Raw genomic sequence first — 20,350 nt, 5'->3', positions numbered from 1 at the left:
GTTTTAATGATCGCGATGGACCGAAATATTAGAATAACAGATTCAGATATCAAGAATATATTGTTTCTTCGGATCTCCTTGAGGGCTGATTATACAAAAAGGGGAGAAGGTCACCGGCACGCAAAGAAAAGCTGTTCAAGAAAATGAAAAGAGAGGCAAATACGATGTTCATTCTGATTGGACGAAAAAGTAACCATACCGTATGAGAGTGTACTGAAAAATACCAAAGATACCAGACCCAGCAGACCGCAGGTCACCTGACCCACACACAGCACTAGGGTTTTCGCTAAGCGAAGACCACTCCAAATCCGTTCGACTTTTGACACTGCGATAATCCATCATCGACAGCGACCGACGACAGCCATGGCCCCCTCCGACAACAAGACCGGTATGTTCCAATAACTATGCGCTCTTCTTATTCCGCTCGCCGCCTTGCCAATTGTGAATTCGCCGTGTGCACGTGGAGGAAGATATTCGAATTCAAAAATTTCGATATTTGGAGATTACCTCGCAAAGAGTCGGAGACACCAGGACATGTCGCAGAATACATCTGCATCACCATATGCCTACCGATCTCAGATATGCACCTCCGCTTCAGAGAATCCTCGACCTACCACATCCACACCGGCAAATTCACAAATGGCAATCTACGTCCAAACTTTTTTTGGAATTTTTTTTTTAGTCCACTAGGCTAACGAAATATTCTCTACAGGCAAGAACAAGGCCAACGCCGCCGCCAAGGCGGTTGCCAAGGGCGCTTCGGTACGTAGCAAAAGATGAAGCAGACCAAAGAAACCCTTTTGGAGCCTATCGCTAACGCGGTTGTGGCAACAGCTTCACAAGTCCCGCAAGGTCCGCACCTCGGCCACCTTCCACCGCCCCAAGACCCTCCAGCTGTCGCGGTCCCCCAAGTACCCCCGTGTCTCTGTCAACCACGGCCCCGCTCTGGACTTCAACAAGATTGTTCTGTACCCCCTGAACACTGAGAGCGCCATGAAGAAGATCGAGGAGAACAACACCCTCGTCTTCATCGTCAACGTCAAGTCCAACAAGCGCCAGATCAAGCAGGCTCTTAAGAAGCTGTACGATGTTGACACCGTCAAGATCAACACTCTTATCCGGTATGTTTTTGCTTGTTTGGGAGTATATGGATGGATTGAAAGCTAACATATACTCTTTAGCCCTGACGGAACCAAGAAGGCCTTCGCCCGTCTTACCCCCGATGTCGATGCTCTTGACATTGCCGCCACCAAGCTGGCCATTGTTTAAGCGGGGAATGCTTGAAAAGGGATTTCTTAGGGTTTGGCGAACTTTGTTTTTCACTACGGTGATGCTAAAATACCAGCCGGGCTGAATGATCAAAAAGAACATAACTTGTGAAAGTGAAATGCACGATTCCAAAAGAATCTCCGGACTTGTCGGTCCTGTAATGGCTAAGACATGTTCCAGACCACGTAGTAGTAGTGCGCCGTACTGTTGTTGTAGATTTCTCTAGTCTAACTTTGCTGTGTAAATGGTTAAACAGTCTCATAGTGCATTGAGACAAGGGTCAATCTGCCAATGTCATACACCTGCTTTCTACAAGACGAGAATTTGGCACTTACCCCAGTTCCCATTTGTTTGATATGCACATCCCAATATAACTCGGCCTTGATGCATACTACCAACACCCTTTTATATGAGAGATAGTGGCATCCCAGCATAGACAGACGATGCACTAGTCTACAAACAACATCCCCACAAGACATCTAATATATATTGTACAAGACAACATGGTTCATAAATTGAAACTCTAGTATACAAGTGATGGTTCCACAATCCGTCTATCCATCCATAAACCCCAAAATAAAACCGTCCAACCGCCATCCAAGAAGCAAAATTAGAGCATGACGGACTCAGTTCCCATGAAGATTGATTGAGATCCATAGACATGCATCACATCCAGCCAGCGATTGGAAACAGCAATAGCAGAAACAGAGAACACAAGACATATCAACGCTTAGTGACCGGGGCCGCCGCGCATGTTGTCCAGCTTGGTCAGGATGGACAGACTGGTATCCATCCATCGGTCAACGCAGTTCTGTGCGCATGTCTCCTCAGACTTATCCAGGGTGCCGGAGGTGATCTTGCTGGTGATGCACTTTTCCCAGCACACTTCGTTCAGGTGGTGGACGGCTGCGAGGGATTGATGTTAGCTATTGATTGATTCTTCCGAGGGGTGAAATCTCAAGCGCTGGGATCGGAATCCATATCATATAGACCATGAAGTATAGATCCCAGATATGTCCGGATAGAAAGATGGACACTCACTCTGCTGAATGTTTGACTTCTGAGCCTCGTTGGTCAGGACCTGGTTGAGCTCCTTCTTATCGCTCTCGGAGAGCTTGGTGAGATCGAGCTGTTGTTCCATAATGGCGGTATAGGAGATGCGAGTAGCAATTGAAGTGAAATGGGAGATACGGAGAATGAGATAACAGCAAGGCAATGGACGGTAGCTGAAGGATGTCCGCAATTCAAAATCAAAGGCGGTGGGAAGCGGCACAAAAATGACGCGCAGTTTTCCCTATCGATAGCAACTTGCGTCCTTCGTTTCTCATTTAACATTGAGAGAGAAAAAAGCACCTGTCGACACAGTCTTAGATCAAACACGATCGCCTTGAATACTGCATTACATCTACCTCATTATCCTCATCCATACCATATCGCCAACCATGCCTCCGATTCGCACTTCCCGCAATCGCAAACCGCCTCCCGCGGGCTTCGACGATCTCGAAGATACCCTCCTGGAATTCAGCAACAAGATGAAGGATGCGGAGAATGCATCGCATGAAGGAAAGAAGAAATACGAAGTTCTCTGGCCCATATTCCAGATCAGTCATCAACGTACGAGTTGTTCCTCTACACCGCATCGAGAAATACAGTTTTACTGACATTTGCCCCTCTTATTGAACAGGCTCACGATACATCTACGAACTTTACTACGAGAAAGAAGCGATCTCGAAGGAGTTATATGATTTCCTGCTCAAGAACAAGTATGCCGATGCCAACTTGATTGCCAAGTGGAAGAAGCAGGGCTATGAGAAGGTTAGTCTGCCCTTTGGAGGACTTTTATTCAGGACGTGAACTAACTGATTTCCCTAGCTGTGTTGTCTGCGCTGTGTTCAAACGAAAGAGACGAATTTCAACTCCACATGTATCTGCCGAGTGCCCAAGGCGCAGCTCAAGGAGGACCAGACGATTCAGTGTGTCAGCTGTGGCTGCAACGGATGTGGAAGCAGCGACTAAAAAAAAGAGGCCAAGGCTGGTCGGTGGATGGGAGGTTCCAAGTTGACTGGGGACCTCGGGAGGTAGTGGATTGTGGTTGTCAACCACACGCATCCATTGGAAAGGGCGTTTCGGTACTATGCATTTCTGTTTCTGTTTCTTTTTTTATTACTCTATTAGATCCATTCATCGGGTCAATCAGATACCCTTCAAAGCTTGAATGGCACATGGAACGGTTTGATAAGCAGACAAATAATGACTTTCAATTGCTAACTACATACATTATATCAAAGTAACGCCTTCAATGTGTGTTCCAGTAGTTTCCCATAAAGATAGCCCCAACCCAATATCCAAATCATAAAAACCATCGCTTGCATGTACATCTTAGCATCGTCATTAATATCGTAACCAGGCCATCCTGGGCTCAGTGGAGGAAATGTCAGAGCCGGCTCCATCAGCGCAGCCCAAAAACTCCCAAGGAAAAAACACCGCCCACAAGACCTTGGAAACATCGCCGAGAACCAACTCAACTCCAGGATAAAATCCAAAACTCAATAAACAAAGGTTGCAGGGCGACAAAGGCAGGGGGGTAATAAGGGTGTAGTAGAGAGAATAATCAAATCAAACAAGATGGGTCTCCCAGAGATCACCACCTATAAACAAAAACACAAATCGTGAACTGAAAGAGTCTTAAAACAAGGTCGTATTGGTGCGGTGGCCCATTTGTGGTCGATGAAGCGCCCTGGGCTTCAAGGTGTCATCCTTGCTCATGCCTCCAATCTTTTGGAAGCCTTGCAAGAGATCAACACCATCGACTTCACCTGGGCTATCATTGCTCTCATCAAAGAGATGGAACGAGAAGAAATCTTCCTGGCCAGCATCTCCGAATCGGTTCGTGTCCGGGAGCTTAGACGGTGACTCGGGGAATATTGAGGACTTAGAGCGGGACATCGGGGGCATGCCCAGTCTGCTATTGATATTCACCGAAGTGATGTCCGAAAGAACAGTGCTGCCACTGTCATTTCGCTGGCGTTTGACCGAGCGCTTCTCGGGAGATCCGTATGAAACCTGTGCTGATCCAGGATCCGCGAAAACATCAAATGAGGTATGGAAATGATCATGAGGGGTATAGGCCTCGTCCTGAAGATTGAAAGCCGGGCTCCAAGGGAGAGCATCTTCAGAAAGACCTAAATGCTTGATGGGAGAGTTGACCATTTGCTGGATCTTTCGGCGATGGTTTCGCAGGTTGGTATTAGGAGACACAGATGGGGGCGGCCTGGCGGGCTTCTTAAACTTGATGATAGGCGTCAATGGAGGCGGCTGCATGCTCACATACTGGCTGCGGAGAGGCGATGAGCCGATGGGTGGGTTGGGGTTTTTGCGAGCTACGGGCTGACCAGGGCTGACATCGTGAGATGAGCTGCGCATGCGCGCGATCTCTTCTTCGGCACGGCCGCGCTTGATGCGCGGCGGCTCGATATCCAGATCGGATGTCAGTATATGTCCAGCCTTGTTAGGTCGAAGAGCCGATGACTCCAATGACGAGAAATAACCGCTATCATTCATAGTAATCGACTTGCGCTTGCGCGGGCGAGGCGCAGGGGTAGGTCCAGATTGAGTGGGGGTTGGAGGAGTACCCTGGCGGGCGAATCGGGGAGGAGCGATAGGAGGAGATGACCGAATAGCCTGCGGCGGCGATGAACGAGGCGCAGCGCGTGGCGCAGGAACCGGAACAACTTCGTCCGCATCATCTTGAAGAGCAGGATCTGACGCAGGTAATGTGGCATCAGAAGACAAGTCATTCGGGGCCGGCCTGGGGGCAGGTGCGTGATGAGGTGGCGCGTGATAAGCGGGCTGCGGCGGTACCATCCAGGTCGTAGTGCTTGCAGTTTGCGACTGTTGGATAAGATCTCTCTGTGGGGCAGCAGGGAGCGGCAGGCTGGACATGGTGGCGCGGCGCACTTGTTTGTCTTTGAGGAATTGCGCTTCCATGCCGGGCTCAATGGCCCAGTAATTACCCTTGCCAGGATCATCCTTGGGTCGTTCTTGCTTAATGAATGCCTTGTTGAGACTGAGATTGTGTCGGATGCTATTCTGCCAACCGGGGTCGCTGTTCTTGTAGTATGAGAAGGTATCGGAGATCCACTTGTAAATTTGCGCCAGCGTCAAGCGCCGGTTGTTTGCGCGCAAAATTGACATCCCGATCAAGGTAGCATAGCTGTACGGAGGCTTGGTGCCATCGTCCTCCACTGGTGGCATGTCGTGCGGCTCGGGTAGATAAGCAATCGGCGCGTCGTCGCGCTTGTGCTTCTTATTCGATCGCTCCTTGAGAGGCGCAGCCTCCATGAGTGTGCGCTTCATCGGCAGTTTGGATTCATAAGACGGCTCTGGGAAGTCCGCGAAACTGTCATTGGATGGCTCTTCGAGAAGGTGATTTTCTTTTGATGATTCGTGATTGACGCTGGAGAATGTGGTGAAGAGAGCAGAGTGTGGCATAGAGGTTGTAGAGTAAATGGGGAACGGCGCTTTCTTGGCTGGGGAGTCGGTAGTAAACATGGGAGGAGTAGGAGCAGATATGGGGATGAAACCGAGTTTTCCGTGGCGCGAATGGGAGCCCTGAGTGTGAAGACCTTTCGTCGGCGATGGCCTGTGCGGGCCCGAAGACGGATGGCAAGACGAATTGTGAATGGGCTGGAGTGGTAGCGGTGAGGGTTGCAGACGGGGCTGCGATCTGATGATCTCCTGGGCTGATGGGGCTAGCACTGAAGAATAGTGTGCGCCCGTAGAACGCGTCGATCCCATAACCTAAATGATAGGAAATCAAATCGCAATATCACCAGTCACCCGAGGGACCATTCGACGCGTAAACAGACTTGGGGGGGAGCGCGACTGTTAAAAACAAGGCCACCGGCCAAGTTTGCGACAACGAGCGAGCCGTGTCTAGGTGTGATGAGACTGTGCAGAGAATTCCGGTTGGGCCAATGGTATTCCGTAGATCAAGAGGGAAAAGCCAACAACCTCAGGCCGTCATGCAGCTTAGACAAGTTGGGCCACAAGGCGCTAAGGCGTCACACTTCCCAAGCGCGAATCAGGCCGCACTGATAACAGATGGATGTTGAGATTCCGGATTTGGGAATGAAAAATAACCCAATATGGTACGGACTGTTGAAGCTGAGGATAGAGGATAGAGGATAGAGGATAGAGGATAGAGGATAGTGAATAGAGAGGATCGAGAGGATAGAGAAGAGAAGAATACACAGAGTACAAGAAAGGATAAAGAGAAGACTCTTGGAAGAGTAAACCGGGAAGAAAAAGACGGGAAATGGGGCTCTGTGACAAAAGGGAAGAGATATCAGGCCCAGATATTTTTTTTCACTTTTTTTCCCCTTCACTGTAAGAAACCTTGGAAGATACTAAATCATTATTATAGAATTCTAGAAATGTTCAATTCTTTTCTCAGAGCAGAAGAAAGGCGGGGGGAGGAGAGAGAGGGAGATCGAAGATGGAGTGAGATAGTGTGATAATACATGTCACGTATGGTCATTTTATAGACGCGTCGCGCGTTTTACTATTGGAAGGTGGGGCACATCGGGTGGTATTATTGGTATCAATTCATATCTGAGTACCAAAGGGGGTCCCCCTCCCTTGCTCACATTTTCTAGCGTCGATCTGATCCACCGAGGATGAACGGAGTATGTTAGGTCTACATTATTGCCTTCTACTATTGAGCATGTACGGAGTATTATAGTCATATATGGCAGTATATTGGAAGTATACATATATCTATCTTTAGGTCTTGGCTTACAATACGGACATGTCTGCAGAATATATCATACAATATACTCCTGCAAGTATGACACGACTCAACCCATCTAGACCAAGACACCAAATACCAACTATTCTTAAATCCCAGCATTGGCACCCCAATTGGCCCGGTCATCCCGGTATGTGGACGTGTCGATGTAACTCTGAAACGGTTACTGCTTTTCACCCCTTGTTTCTTTGCTGTCATGGATGATCTCCAAAACCCTTGACTAGTGGCCAATTGCTCTCGGGTGCATCGAGGGCCAATCGATTTTCCAGACCTACATCGTACAACGCATGTGCTGCACAGTTGTCTGCAGGTTCCGGAACCTAATACTCAGAACTCACAGAGTATGGAGTAAGAGCATAGAGCAATGAATTGGAATCAGGACGGGGGGGGGGGATTCTATAGTTCGAATCTAGGGGAGATCCCTAGTGTCTTTTCCTCTGTATGCCCTTGCTTGCACATCAGAGACCCCATGGAACAGATTCATGCACTTGCTCCGTACCTAGGTCATTGGATGTCCCATATCCCTCTCTATCGAGGCTTTTATTCCTTGTCGTTTTCATCAGAGCACTCAAAATAGCAGTATTTAAATATTTCTTTGCCAATGCCAAGATGTTAACACTCGTCCATTCTCGTCATTAGAGAATTCAGCAACGCAATCACCATCACTTTTAACCAAATAGGCCTTACACACTCCATTACAAATACCCAGGAGTCACTATCAGGGGAGAAGAGGGGGAAGAGTGAGAAGAGGGTGTGGCAAGGAAAGGAGATTTGAGCTGAGAAGAATATGACAAACCAGTGCCACAAGGATTCGCAGGTGATCCTTTCACCACAATCTTTGAAATACGGAGATATTTGTATCTCCGGATAATTTTGCTTATTCCATGCATACAACATAGATAGTAGGTATTATCAGTGTACTCCGTCCTCCGTACAGTACACCCGGAAGATACGGAGTATACTCGGTTTTATCCAGGGAGCACAAAAAGAGCTAGGGATGAGCACTTCAAAAGGGACTACAACATAAAAAGTGGAAGAAGAATCTGATATATATGAAACAGTTGTAATTAATATCCCAGAACACCTAGAGGAATCATCCTTCATGAAACAAACGCTTCATGACTTCTATTCTAAATTGAGAAGGAAAAAAAAATGAAGGAGACAACGCCAAGCCCATGCATCACAAAAAAAGAAAGCCGAAAGCCCATGCTTGGTTTTCCCAACAAAACTCGTAGCCCCCTGTCTTTCAGGAGCTTCGACTTCCGATGGATGCACAACTTTTTTCTATCAAAAACCCAATGGATATCTTAAACAACAATGACTTTTTGCTCAATGCAAATGTGGGACGTTTAGTCCAAGAAGGTGAACATGCTCGTATGGATGATATTCAGGGCACGGTCGGCGTCTCGTTCTTCAATGACGCAGGAGATATTGATTTCACTTGCACCTGTGAGGGGGAAAGAAAGATCCAGTTAGCCCCAGTTAAGGATACGAAGGTAGGGGGGTGGGGGAGTGGGGATCAGCAATTATTTACTCACCTTGCGAGATCATCTCGATATTCACGCTGTTCTCCCCGAGAGTAGTGAACATACGCCCTGCGACCCCAATCATATTCTTCATCTGCTTGCCCACCAGACTGAGAATGGCCATCTCAGGGATGATATCCACAGTTCCGTACTTCCCCAAGTCATTCAATGCCCCCTGGAGATCATCGTCAATGACCTGATACTCATCGCGTCCGTTTCCATTCAAAAGGGGCATCTCGGAGTGAAGGGCTAAGGAGACGTGGACCTCACTGGTCGAGATCAAATCGATGGATAGGCGCCACTTGTCCAACACGGAGAAAATGCCGGCAAAGAAACCATGGGAGAGCGACCGCTTGTTGGAATGCACGTTGATCACCAGGATATTATGCTTGATGGTAACTGCGGTCGGGCGTTTCGGTGTATTCGCAAGACTGGGACTCCGAGTCCGGAATAGGCCTGGGTCATGTCCTGGTGTGGTTCTCTCCAGTTCGGCCACAGAGTCAGGGAAAATAATAGTGCCTTCGTTCTTTGGGTTCATGACATTCTTAATGCGAATAGGGATCCTTGCGCGAATGACTTGCTCCATGGTGAACGGGTGAATGACTTCGGATCCATAGAAGGTCAATTCAGCGGCTTCGGCGGGGGTAATGGCCGGGAGTAGATGAGCCGTTGGTACTTTACGCGGGTCCGCGGTAAAGATACCATCCACCTCCTTCCACACCTGCAGCTCCTCTGCGCGGGTTCCGACTGCGACAAGGGCGGCACAGAGATCGGTATATCCACGACCGATCTGATCGAGCAGACCACCGGGGATGGTACCAAAGTACCCAGTCATCACAGGTACTCGGTGTCCGCAGGCCTCGACTTTGCTGCCGAAAGCTGCCGCCAGGGCATTATAAAAGTCCTGGTCCAACCCTTGGGGACCGATGGGGAAATCAATGATTTCAGAAAGATCCACATACTGCGAATCAACCCCGCGGTCTTGTAGTAGAGCGGCCATGAGCAGACAGCTCAGCTTCTCACCGGCGCTCATCACCTTATCCACACAGCGAGCACTAATCTCTCCTAGGGTCTGAGCGGCCTCAAGGAACCTGAGTACTCGTTCGCATTCTCCAGTGATGTCCGCAATCACTTGATCTCTTATTTCGGCCGACTGCAATTCTTCCTGGGCGACTTGAACATGTTCTAAACGAACAGCCTCCACCAACGTCAGATATTGCTGCGAACGAGGATGTTCAGCGTCCCGCGCTGCCCGTAATAGTCTGTTCCGAAGAAATTGGTATTAGATCCTCAATCGTGATATAGTTGAAGAGTATCCCGATGACTCACCGGTTGGTTGTGCCTTCGGCTTTTGTAGAGCTGCTTCTCGCGGAGCATACGACGGCAACTCTGTTTTTCACGAGGCTGGGTCTGCAAAGTTGTCAGTCTCCATCAAGTCAATATCGAGAAAATGCGTCATACTGAACCACCTGCTCAATGATATTGCGCGCGAACTTGCCCACACTAGTGCCGCCGAATTTCTGCACGACCCAATTGCTATGGGCCTGCGCGGTCACTGGCAAATTTGAATCGGAAATGGTGGTAGCCATAATGTCAAGCCAAAAAAAAGTAAAGACAGTGTACAATGTGATGCAAGGGAGTCAGAAGTGGTTTTGGAGGGGGGACCGGCGAAAGCGGAGACCATTGGGGCCAATTCGGGCTGCATATTTTTTTTTGTGACTCAATTGGCAATAGAGTTATGGAAGTGGAGACCGCCTGCCTGTTCCGGCCAGGAACCAACGATGTCGGAGGCCCCACCAATCACGCCATTTTCATATGAAATGCCCCTCATTGCCTGATTCGGCGTTATCGGGGTGAATGTTATTCCGGACTATATAATCTGGAGTATTCCACATTCTTGACTACAACATACATCATAGGAATGAAATTGGTGCAAACGACAACTCGAAAAAAGCAAATGCACATTTTCAGCCTTGAGCTATAACAACATAGGGTCAATTTGTGCACCCCAGATTTAACAAAAATAAAATTCTCAAGTATAATTCAAGTAATTATGGGCTTTTCTGGGTGTCTCGAAGGGAGTTTAGATCTTTCTACCTTTGGGTAAACCACGCTATTCTGAGCCGATCCCTATCCGCTTTAAATGGTGGGGACTAAACTAGATGATTGACGTCTACATAGGTGTTAATTTGTAGGATACCCTACTCAGTGTAGATGCACAATATACGCAGTAAGCAAGTAGGCAGTGTCTCTTGGCAAGTATATACGATAGTCTTGAGAATAGTTGCAAGTTCTAGACTACGTTATATCTCTCAGCTGAGGTTTCTAGGATCCAGCGTAATTGTCAGGATACACTTGCGAAACATCAACAGCGTGGAAGTAAAGATGAAACTTTGAAACGGGGATTGGTCTAGGAAATGGAGAAACTGTAGCGAGGAATCCTCTAATATAATTGAAACAATACCTTTAAACCCAAGACCTAGAGAACTAGTCAGATATATTGGTTTCCATTCTCACATTGGATGGAAGACGTTATAGTAGTTTGAAGTTTTTATTATCCTACACATGTTCTTCAAGACTTTATCAACCATTCGAGGAACCTTCTGATTTGCTATGCTGCATGCATTTCCTTCCTCTCTGTTCATGACAGAGCCCCCAACACCGTCGAGAGATGGACTACGACCGCAACATAAACGCCTACGTTGTTTCGGCCCCCACGAAGTATATCGTACTTGGTCCTTCTACCCGCTGATCTTAGGCTGAAAATAGTGACAGCACAGCCCTTTCTTATTGCCATATCGGGAAGATGATTTTCGTTGCCAAGATGCTGCCGCTTGGCATTCTATAACATAACAGGGCCAGAGTCCCCTGCTTGATTTCTCCGGACTTTAATTTCAAAGGTCTCGACACACTCTGTCGATTTAGGAGGGTTGTCTTTCATGGTCTCAATGACAGTCTGACAGCACTTGACCCCAAAATGTTCCCTAAAAGGCAACAGACCGATGCCGAGGAAACAACGAGGAAGTCACAGCCACTATCAGTTCTTAGGTCATGGTCATGGCTTCCAAATTATTCAAAAGTACCCAGGAAAGAGGTGCAACAAATAACGACCGATCCCGATCCTGTTCGAAGGTGGATAAAAGGTGTTGTGATTTGTTCATGGATCATTGGTGGAGTCCTCGCCTTGAACATCATCCTCACCATCATCGCTGCTAGTCTAGCGTATTCAGGGAATAGCGGGCAGATTTTCTCCTTTGCTTCACTCTATATGGGGAAGTGTTCGACTTCCAAGAATTGGACAACGGGCTTGCACCTCCTGATCAACATCCTCAGTACTACCCTTCTAGGAGCGAGCAACTACTGCATGCAGTGCCTTGCAGCCCCTTCGCGAGAGCAGGTGGATAAAGCCCACAGTCAAAAGACATGGGTTCGAATCGGCGTCCCGAATATTATAGACCTTATTCGCTATCAAACAGGCAAGCGACGCTTTCTAGGATCGATCCTACTGATCACCTCATTGCCTATCCATTTAATGTTTGTGGTGTAACATTGGCTAGATACCAATGCATCCCGGCTGATATGAACTTCTGCTAGTTACAATTCAGCCGTCTACTTCTCCATTGGGCCAACAGAATATTCAGTCGTTGCAGCACATGAGGAGCTTATTCAGGAACATGGCAACTCCACGGAATTTGAGCAATGCTTCACAGCAAATGTCGGAATGGAATTGCCATCATTCAATACAGCGATCCATGACGGGAGTTTCAACACTCTCTCCAAGCAAGAATGTGTTGATATATTTGCTCAAGACTATACATCCGGGTATGGAACGGTTGTTCTGGTGACCAAAGACTCGATGCCTCAAAACGAGTCCGTGGCCTGGATAGGAACTGGAAATAGACAAAACTTTGAGGGTGGCAATTCTCAGTTCAGCTGGCTGTGTGACGAAGAATATCCCTGTACAAAAAGTATAGCCGAGGAAAACACCCAGAACTGGACCGTTCACGCAATAACGTGGTCGCGTCCCACCATTCACCTGTCAGTGCCTATCCCAGGCGGACTTTATGAGAGCGGAGGATGGTTGGATGTTGGACATTACGGCGTTCCCGAAACCGAGGATTACAACCATCTCGATGATATTCTCGATAAATACCCTACCTTGGAGGACTTGCAAGCTGAGCTAGACAATCCTTCCGGCTGGGTTAACAGTTCATTTCCAGGCAGCGTCACAGTACGCAAAGGTGAACCCGACTGCACATACCCAGGAGTCTACGGTAAACAGACTTCACGATCATATTCAATCAATCACTGCATGACGCTGCCGGTTAAGGAGACTTGTCAACTATTCTTCAGCCCACCGATCTGCCTGATTGTAATTGGCTGCAACATAGTCAAACTCATCTGCGCGCTGTTAGCGGCACGCGAGAACAGAAAAGATATTTTCCTCACCACTGGAGACGCGATTGCATCCTTCCTTGCCAAACCGGACCCAGCCACCGAGGGAGCATGTCTACTGTCCGGGTCTTTAATCAAGAAGAGCACACAAGGATGGCAGAAATACAAGGGCCGTGAACGCAAGTCTTTGGATCTTCTGGAAACCAAACAAGAGACTCCGCTTCGTTTACCTCCAAGGAAACGATGGTTTCAAGCTGCGAGCATATCACGCTGGGTGTATACGATCCTCCTGTATGATATTACCTCACTCGTGGCAATGACGGCCTCATCGAGCAGTTGACTGATTCCAATTAGATTTGTGTGCATGCTGATCCCATCCGTCATTGTTCTTCGCCTAGGAATTCTCAATTACAACAAAGCCTCCAAATCAAAGAACCTATGGGACTCTGGCCTGGGAGACGCAAGCACAGGGACTACCTTAGCCGGCCTTAGCATTCCCGCTACCGCAAGTGGGATATTTTCTATGATTTTCATGGCCAACATACCTCAGATACTAGTTTCACTAGCTTACTTCTTCTACAACGGCCTGCTGACCTGCATGCTCGGCGCCGTCGAGTACGACAACTACGCCACGGAGCAAAAGCCTCTCCGCGTATCCTGGCCCCGCGGCGGCCAGCGTTCAACATACTACCTCAGTCTTCCGTACCGATACAGTGTCCCGCTACTGGTCGTCTCCGCTGTTCTACACTGGCTCGTATCCCAGAGTTTTTTCTTCGTCCAGGTGATCCCATTCGATCGGCACGGAGTACCCCAAAAAAGCTACCCCGATGTACTCGTTACTTGTGGCTACTCGCCTGTTGCCATCATTTTCGGAATCATTGTTGGTGGCTTCCTACCCATCGTCGCTGTACTTCTAGGCTTGCGTCGTTTCAGATCACATATGCCGCTAGCTGGTCAGTGTAGTGCGGCAATCAGCGCTGCGTGTCATCCCATGACTACGGCAGTCGATCATGCATTGAAACCGGTGCAATGGGGCGAAGTTCCAGATAGAGTCTTGTCACATGGCATTTTTTCAAACACAATAACGACAGATGTTGAATGTGACGCTCGACACAGTGTTGGAAATGATGAGCAACGGCTATCTTTGGCTACGGAGCTGGATCTCAATGATTCTCGGGCAGTTGGTTTCTTGCATTGCTCATTTACCTCGGAGGATGTTAGTGAGCCGAGCACATCACGTCTCTATCTTTAGTCAGGGGAGGGTGAGTGATAGGAAATCTGTAATCTTACACATATACGACGATATGAGTTTTTGGATAATACAATAGTTAGATACTTTATTAATATATGCAAATACTAAGATAATATGTTGTATGTTGTATGTTGCCCAAGTGTATGAGTTGGACACTAAACTCCGCTGTAGGTGGGTCTCGGGAAACGGGCACTGTTCTGCTCGTCAAGGCATCAAGTTAAATCCTTTGTCTATACTTCTAACTCTGCCTCTCCTGTTTGCTCAAACTCTAGCTTCCCTTTTTCTCTGCATTCTGTGCATATCGATCTATTGCTCCTCTCGCAGGTGGTGTCTTCCAAGCATTAACCTAGCAACTTCCCCTCCACGTCAGCACTGGATGAAAACTCCATAATGGCTGACAACAACACCGCCTCATGCCCTTTTTGTCCCTTCACGGACTCCGATGCTAATTTTGTGTCCCAACACATCGAATTCTGCCACCCAGACACCGGGGCAACGGGTTTCCTGCAAGAAAACCCGCAAGAATTTGCTGCCCAAAACTCGGCTCCACTACCAGTGGACGAGGATGGCACAGACAAATATGTCGACTGTCCACATGGATGCGGTGAGACAATAGAAAGTGCCGAGCTCTCGAGCCACCTGGATCTCCATGTTGCAGAGGACATGGCGCTGGATGATATCGGTGTCACATCAGCACGCTCAACTCCAGACGTACATGACCACGTGTATGATGAGCCCTTTGATGATGAAGATTCCCTCGACATGCTCGACTCTCACAAAGGAGGCAAGCGTGGTATGCAGCGCGACTCCTCGCGAGTAAATACTGCCAAGCCACCACGGCCTCACAGCCCCCCAAGGACGACCAATGCCGATGGCACGAAGAGATTAGGGGTATGTGTCCCATATCTGCATCTCTAGGGATAAGTACTAACAATATCGAAGCGCTCGGAATTGGGCCCCCATGCCCATGAGAAGAAAATGCCTTCATGGCTAAAGAAAATGCTAGAAAAGGGCGGCAGCATATCAAAGCAAACCCAAATCACATCGGACGGCAAATTCACACGACGCGACACAGTAGAAAATGAGACCGACCATTTGATTCCAGTTCTTGCTCGGTTATGTGAACAGGACAAATCCGTCCAACGGGCATTCTTCTGTAGCCCCAAAGTCCGCCATATCTGCAAGATGCGTCGGGAAGGCGGATTTTGTGGCTATCGCAATATCCAAATGATGGTTTCTTGGCTGAAAAAGTCTCGTGGCTTTGGCCATGAGCACTTCCCAAATAAGGGGCCCACGATCCTTGAACTGCAGGATATGATTGAATCGGCCTGGGATATGGGATTCAATAGTTCTGGAAGAGCTGAGACAGGCGGTATCAAAGACACGCGCAAGTTTATTGGAACGCCTGAAGTAAGCATTTCGGTCTACATCGATTATATCCTATATGCTAACGACTAGCCAGGCACAAGCACTTTTCATGAGCCTAGGAATCCCGTGAGTTGTCTAGCCTGCTTCACTTCGACCCCGCTGACCCCGATATTCAGATGTGAAGCCAGGAGTCTGTCAGAGAGGAGCGATTTACGGGCCTGTGATGCCCTTTACATTGATGTCGCCGACTATTTCCGGTCAGCATGTTCACCAGAAGACGAGACAAAGATCGTTCAGACCGACCTCCCTCCGATATACTTCCAGCATCAAGGTAAAGCCTCTTAGGTCTTTTCACGTGTATACATATCTCTCTAACTTGAACCAGGTCATTCTATGACAATTATCGGATTTGAAATACGAGACAACGGCAGCGCAAATCTGCTGGTATTCGATCCCATGTTCAAGACTTCCCCTGCAATGGAGCGTCTGATCGGGGCATTTGTCAAGCCCTCGGATCCCACTCGTCTTCTCAAAGCATATCGCAGGGGAACGCCTTATCTGCAAAAGTACAAGATATTCGAGCTTCTCAAGTGAGTGATTGTTCAAATTTTAGATATTCTAATGCTGATCAGTACTAGGTTATGTATAACCAGCCCGAAACATGAAGCTACATAGAACCGAGCCCATTCAATTAACATTGTGTATCCTTTGCATCATGATTAATTGAAAAATAAAATCAAAGCCAAGTTGAAGTTACTATAAATGTTTTTTATACATTCCAAATGCGGTAACTTACCCCTCCACGATAAGATAGCCGGGACGAAAATTAGTCCGATGGAATTATTTCATCTGGGGAAACCATTTTCAACAATCTACAATCTACAATTCCACTTTAAGATCTCTATCCTATAAGAAAATATGCGCACCTCTCCAAATGTGATCATTACCGGCACCCCCGGCGTGGGGAAGACCGTCCACTGCGAACAACTCGCGCAAGAGATCGGCCTGAAGCACCTGTCCATTAACCAGGTCGCAAAGGACCGTGGATGCTTCGATGAATATGACGAGGAATTGAAGACATGGGTGGTCGATGAGGATAAGGTGAGAATGCTTCCCACAATGGTCTTCTCTTCACTTGGAACGCTACTCTTTTCACCATGGTTCAAGACTCGAAAATCCACATGCTAATCCATGCGCGGCACAGCTCCTCGATGCCCTCGAAGACGAAATCCCCAACGGTGGCTACTTAATCGACTGGCACGCCTGCGACCTCTTCCCCAAGTCCTGGATCGATCTCGTCGTTGTCCTCCGTTGCCCCACTACAGATGTTCTATATGACCGACTTTCCTCTCGGTATGACAATCGACCACGCAAACCTATCTACGCTGTCAAACTAACATATTTATTCCAAGGGGTTACCACGAGAAAAAGCTAGAAGAGAACGTCGACGCGGAAATCTTCGGCGTCCTATCAGACGAAGCGCGGGAGGCATTCGACGAAGAGATCGTGGTAGAATTGAACAGCGAGCAGGATGCAGATGTGGACTCGAACTGCCAGCGGATCGCGCAATGGGTCGATTCGTGGAAGCAATCCCACGCTGAGAATGCGGATTGAGGGAATTTGCTGGGCCATATAAAATTTTTGATCTTCGTTTCTCATTCTTCTATGGTCTTTTGCGGGCCGAGTTATATACCCATGGCGATTTACTGTTGGCCTTCGGCTAGCCACTGCTGCAACTTCACCAGCGCCTTGTACCGGTGCGAAATCTTGTTCTGTTCGCGGGGCTCTTAGTACATGGCTTTTTTCGGGGGAGACAAGATCGTTCTTACCTTTTCCTCCTTGTCCATCTCGGCATATGTCTCTTTACCATCATATTCGAAGATAGCGTCCCAGCCTGTCATATATCAGATCTTGATTCTCTGCGAAACTTAGTTGGATGTCCACTTACCGAACTTTCCTGAGCCTCTGGGCCGCACAATAGCACCCTGTACATCACAGTTAGATTTAGGTAGATTTGAAATGACTTTATTTGCCTCACCTCAGTCCTTCCCTGGAAAATAATGGGCTCTTCACCAGGGCCCCGGCAGAAGGCAAAGGTGCACACAGCTTCGGCAGTTCTGTCCTCGAAGCCATCGAGCATCTTGTTCAAGCCCTCGTGGCCCAGATTCTCCATGAAGGATTTGCTTGACAATAATCAGTACTGATATCACAAAATAAGCTATTAATATAGCAAAAACATACATGTATGGCCCAGGAAGACCCTTGAGCGCATGGAACTCAAGCGCAGTGTCTTCGGTCAAGGCAGGTCCATTGATCTATTCCCTCGTAAGCAGATATAATTTTAACAAAATAGCCTGGGAATAAATTACCGCTTCGGCGGCACGTCTGGCCTTCTCTTTGGCGATTTCTTCGATTGTGCCTTGGATCTCGGGAACATCGACTTCCTGGTTGTCCACTTCGATGACCTTACCGAGGATAGCCCGCACCTCAAGGAGCTTGTTTTTGTTGCCGGTGATGAAGTTGAGCTTGGTGAGAGTCATTTTGGCTGTGTAGGCAGGTATTGGTTGATATGGGTCAGTATGGGTTGGATGTGAAGTTGAAGATTAAGAGTGTGGGAACCCCACTGCGCTACCGCTGACCGCATATATCGACCTCAAGGGCTAGATATTCATGCAAACCATATAGAAACCATTCTCACACACCCCAGACATACTAACATGTTGTATTTATGTATTGGAAATGACTATCTTCGTTTCGTACTTTCTCCACTTTGGAGTCGCTACAACATGTACATCGTGCCGCCCAAACGACAGATCCGCAGATGGGTGTGCATCTATCAAAACCCAACAAATCGAGAGGAAAAAGGAGAAAAAGTGACACGTCTATCCCTGTCAGGGGCTCTGAAATCAGGTAGTGCCCCTGAAATGGCCAGGCTGTATTTGGTATATTTCCACACAAACGAATCCTGGACATAGAAAATACTCTACTCCCTACTGGACATTTGCTTACACGGCAAACATGCAAATAACCCCTGACGACCTACTCTGGGAGCAAGCCGAAGACATATCTCATGAGTGGCTTAAACAATTTCTTGGCCATGACATCTGGATATCGATCGCAGGTTTCATGCTCGCTCATAACAGAGGCGTTGGTAACGAGATTGATATACTCAAGAAGGGATCTTACAACATTTCCCTGTGGCTGAAGTACGAAAATGAAGCTACCGTGATCCGGTTGTCACAGCCTGGTGCCGTTATGTTTCCCGAAGAGAAAGTCGTGAATGAAGTTGCTGTCATGCGATTTCTCACGGATCAGACATTGATAAACATTCCTTTCATTCTTCACTCGGGTACAAAGAAAGAGAGCCCTCTCGAACTCGGTTCATTCATCATGATGGAATATATCGAGCATAAAACCAAGATTTACGCTGCTCTCAACACACCAGGATGTCCGGCAGAGGAGCGTGGAGTTCTGGATCCGGACATCGATGAGGCCAGGCTTGAACTGCTATATGGTCAGCTAGCGGGTATCCTGCTTCAGCTCTCTGCGACTTCTTTCCCTCGTATCGGGTCTCTCGGTCAAATCGACGAGTTCACCTGGGACGTCACACGCCGGCCTTTGACAATAAACATGAACGAGCTTGTCCGAATTGGAGGCTTACCACAGTCTAAGCTTCCCTATCTAAATGCTACATTTGACACATCTTCATCATACATGGAAGCCCTTGCAGACATCAACATTGAACATTTGGTTCATCAAAGAAACGATTCCGTGGACTCCGCAGACGACTGTCGACGAAAGTTCGTTGCACGACAGCTGTTCCGCAAGCTAGCCAGGGAAAAGAAACTCACGAATCCATTACTTGAAAAAGGGCCTTTCAAAATTTGGTGTGATGATCTACGGCCGGCTAATGTGCTACTCAATGAGAACCCTACACAAATTGCCGGGGTGGTAGATTGGGAGTTCACATATGCAGCCCCCGTTGAATTTTCCTATGCGCCACCTTGGTGGTTGCTTATCGAGAAGCCTGAGTTTTGGCCAGGAGGGATTGAGGACTGGACAAGAGTGTTTGAACATCGTCTAAAGACATCTTTTCTCAAGGCAATGAAGGATTGTGAAGATACAGCAATCCAACAAGGTCGGTTAAGAGAAGACCAGCGACTTTCCGGTCCTATGTATGATAGCTGGAGAGTGGTGATTTCTGGATTATGTATGCAGCGATGCATAGCTTTGCCTTTGATGAAAATTACTGGCAGAAGATTGACCCGCGGTTTTTTGGACCTACTAAAGACATCGAGGGAGCATGGAAACAGAGATTGGGTCTATTGGATGAGCAGGAAAAGGAGGAGATGGAGCTACTAGTGGCTCGGAAGTTGATGGAGATGGAGACAAGGACTCTATCGTGGGATCCAGATGAGTACACTCTGGCATTTCGCGAGCAATTGAAGAGTCAAGAAAAAGCGAAAGTCGAGAACAACCTAGAAGAGAGCATGGATAGTGAGCCTTCCCACGATGGGACCAAGTGAATGAACGCTTTGAACACTGAATTGTTCGTTTATGTTAGGAGAGAGAAAATCATTTACAGGAATTCTTTTGGCAATCTCTGGTCTATAAGCCAAGACGTCATATGCAATTGAGACAAATGAAAATCATGCGCATCACTGTATCGCAAAGGCCGTGGATAATCCAGGCAAGTCGTAATCCGTAGCTCACAGGAAATCCCAAAGTCTA

At 47.8% G+C, this 20,350-nt stretch overlaps 10 protein-coding genes across 10 annotated transcripts; 6 read left to right on the top strand and 4 right to left on the bottom strand.

Moving 5' to 3' along the window:
- Positions 1-363: 363 nt before the first annotated feature.
- Positions 364-1,269, top strand: PEX2_086410 (60S ribosomal protein uL23; the record flags this gene model as incomplete). The annotated part of the gene is made up of 4 exons (XM_016745911.1): positions 364-388; positions 713-762; positions 835-1,121; positions 1,182-1,269. 4 exons carry the CDS (start codon positions 364-366, stop codon positions 1,267-1,269), a joined length of 450 nt encoding a protein of 149 aa, XP_016597292.1.
- Positions 1,270-1,999: 730 nt separating this feature from the next.
- Positions 2,000-2,410, bottom strand: PEX2_086400 (Tim10/DDP family zinc finger protein; the record flags this gene model as incomplete). The annotated part of the gene is made up of 2 exons (XM_016745910.1): positions 2,000-2,175; positions 2,311-2,410. The coding sequence occupies 2 exons, from the start codon at positions 2,408-2,410 to the stop codon at positions 2,000-2,002; spliced, it is 276 nt and encodes a 91-aa protein (XP_016597291.1).
- A 301-nt stretch (positions 2,411-2,711) lies between these two features.
- Positions 2,712-3,285, top strand: PEX2_086390 (BUD31 family protein; the record flags this gene model as incomplete). Its single annotated transcript, XM_016745909.1, has 3 exons — positions 2,712-2,883; positions 2,954-3,084; positions 3,142-3,285. 3 exons carry the CDS (start codon positions 2,712-2,714, stop codon positions 3,283-3,285), a joined length of 447 nt encoding a protein of 148 aa, XP_016597290.1.
- Positions 3,286-3,954: 669 nt separating this feature from the next.
- On the bottom strand, positions 3,955-6,066 carry PEX2_086380 (forkhead box transcription factor; the record flags this gene model as incomplete). The annotated part of the gene is made up of 1 exon (XM_016745908.1): positions 3,955-6,066. The coding sequence occupies one exon, from the start codon at positions 6,064-6,066 to the stop codon at positions 3,955-3,957; it is 2,112 nt and encodes a 703-aa protein (XP_016597289.1).
- Positions 6,067-8,427: 2,361 nt separating this feature from the next.
- On the bottom strand, positions 8,428-10,193 carry PEX2_086370 (aspartate kinase; the record flags this gene model as incomplete). Its single annotated transcript, XM_016745907.1, has 4 exons — positions 8,428-8,525; positions 8,617-9,866; positions 9,934-10,014; positions 10,066-10,193. 4 exons carry the CDS (start codon positions 10,191-10,193, stop codon positions 8,428-8,430), a joined length of 1,557 nt encoding a protein of 518 aa, XP_016597288.1.
- A 1,388-nt stretch (positions 10,194-11,581) lies between these two features.
- Positions 11,582-16,294, top strand: PEX2_086360 (Peptidase C78, ubiquitin fold modifier-specific peptidase 1/ 2; the record flags this gene model as incomplete). Its single annotated transcript, XM_016745906.1, has 10 exons — positions 11,582-12,138; positions 12,199-12,878; positions 12,996-13,290; positions 13,354-14,219; positions 14,622-15,142; positions 15,194-15,661; positions 15,714-15,745; positions 15,796-15,950; positions 16,005-16,209; positions 16,258-16,294. 10 exons carry the CDS (start codon positions 11,582-11,584, stop codon positions 16,292-16,294), a joined length of 3,816 nt encoding a protein of 1,271 aa, XP_016597287.1.
- A 243-nt stretch (positions 16,295-16,537) lies between these two features.
- Positions 16,538-17,233, top strand: PEX2_086350 (nucleoside triphosphates FAP7; the record flags this gene model as incomplete). Its single annotated transcript, XM_016745905.1, has 3 exons — positions 16,538-16,720; positions 16,824-16,972; positions 17,032-17,233. 3 exons carry the CDS (start codon positions 16,538-16,540, stop codon positions 17,231-17,233), a joined length of 534 nt encoding a protein of 177 aa, XP_016597286.1.
- Positions 17,234-17,322: 89 nt separating this feature from the next.
- PEX2_086340 (non-canonical purine NTP pyrophosphatase) lies at positions 17,323-18,159 on the bottom strand (the record flags this gene model as incomplete). Its single annotated transcript, XM_016745904.1, has 6 exons — positions 17,323-17,391; positions 17,449-17,513; positions 17,568-17,604; positions 17,658-17,802; positions 17,861-17,934; positions 17,989-18,159. The coding sequence occupies 6 exons, from the start codon at positions 18,157-18,159 to the stop codon at positions 17,323-17,325; spliced, it is 561 nt and encodes a 186-aa protein (XP_016597285.1).
- Positions 18,160-18,405: 246 nt separating this feature from the next.
- PEX2_086330 (uncharacterized protein) lies at positions 18,406-18,594 on the top strand (the record flags this gene model as incomplete). Its single annotated transcript, XM_016745903.1, has 1 exon — positions 18,406-18,594. One exon carries the CDS (start codon positions 18,406-18,408, stop codon positions 18,592-18,594), a length of 189 nt encoding a protein of 62 aa, XP_016597284.1.
- A 43-nt stretch (positions 18,595-18,637) lies between these two features.
- PEX2_086320 (Aminoglycoside phosphotransferase) lies at positions 18,638-20,145 on the top strand (the record flags this gene model as incomplete). Its single annotated transcript, XM_016745902.1, has 2 exons — positions 18,638-19,794; positions 19,848-20,145. 2 exons carry the CDS (start codon positions 18,638-18,640, stop codon positions 20,143-20,145), a joined length of 1,455 nt encoding a protein of 484 aa, XP_016597283.1.
- Between the last annotated feature and the right edge of the window lie 205 nt (positions 20,146-20,350).

This window comes from Penicillium expansum, assembly GCF_000769745.1.
Source record: "Penicillium expansum strain MD-8 chromosome Unknown contig289, whole genome shotgun sequence".
NCBI lineage: Eukaryota > Fungi > Ascomycota > Eurotiomycetes > Eurotiales > Aspergillaceae > Penicillium > Penicillium expansum.
The sequence above is the reverse complement of the archived record's forward strand: the minus strand, read 5'-3'. Positions and strand labels throughout refer to the sequence as shown.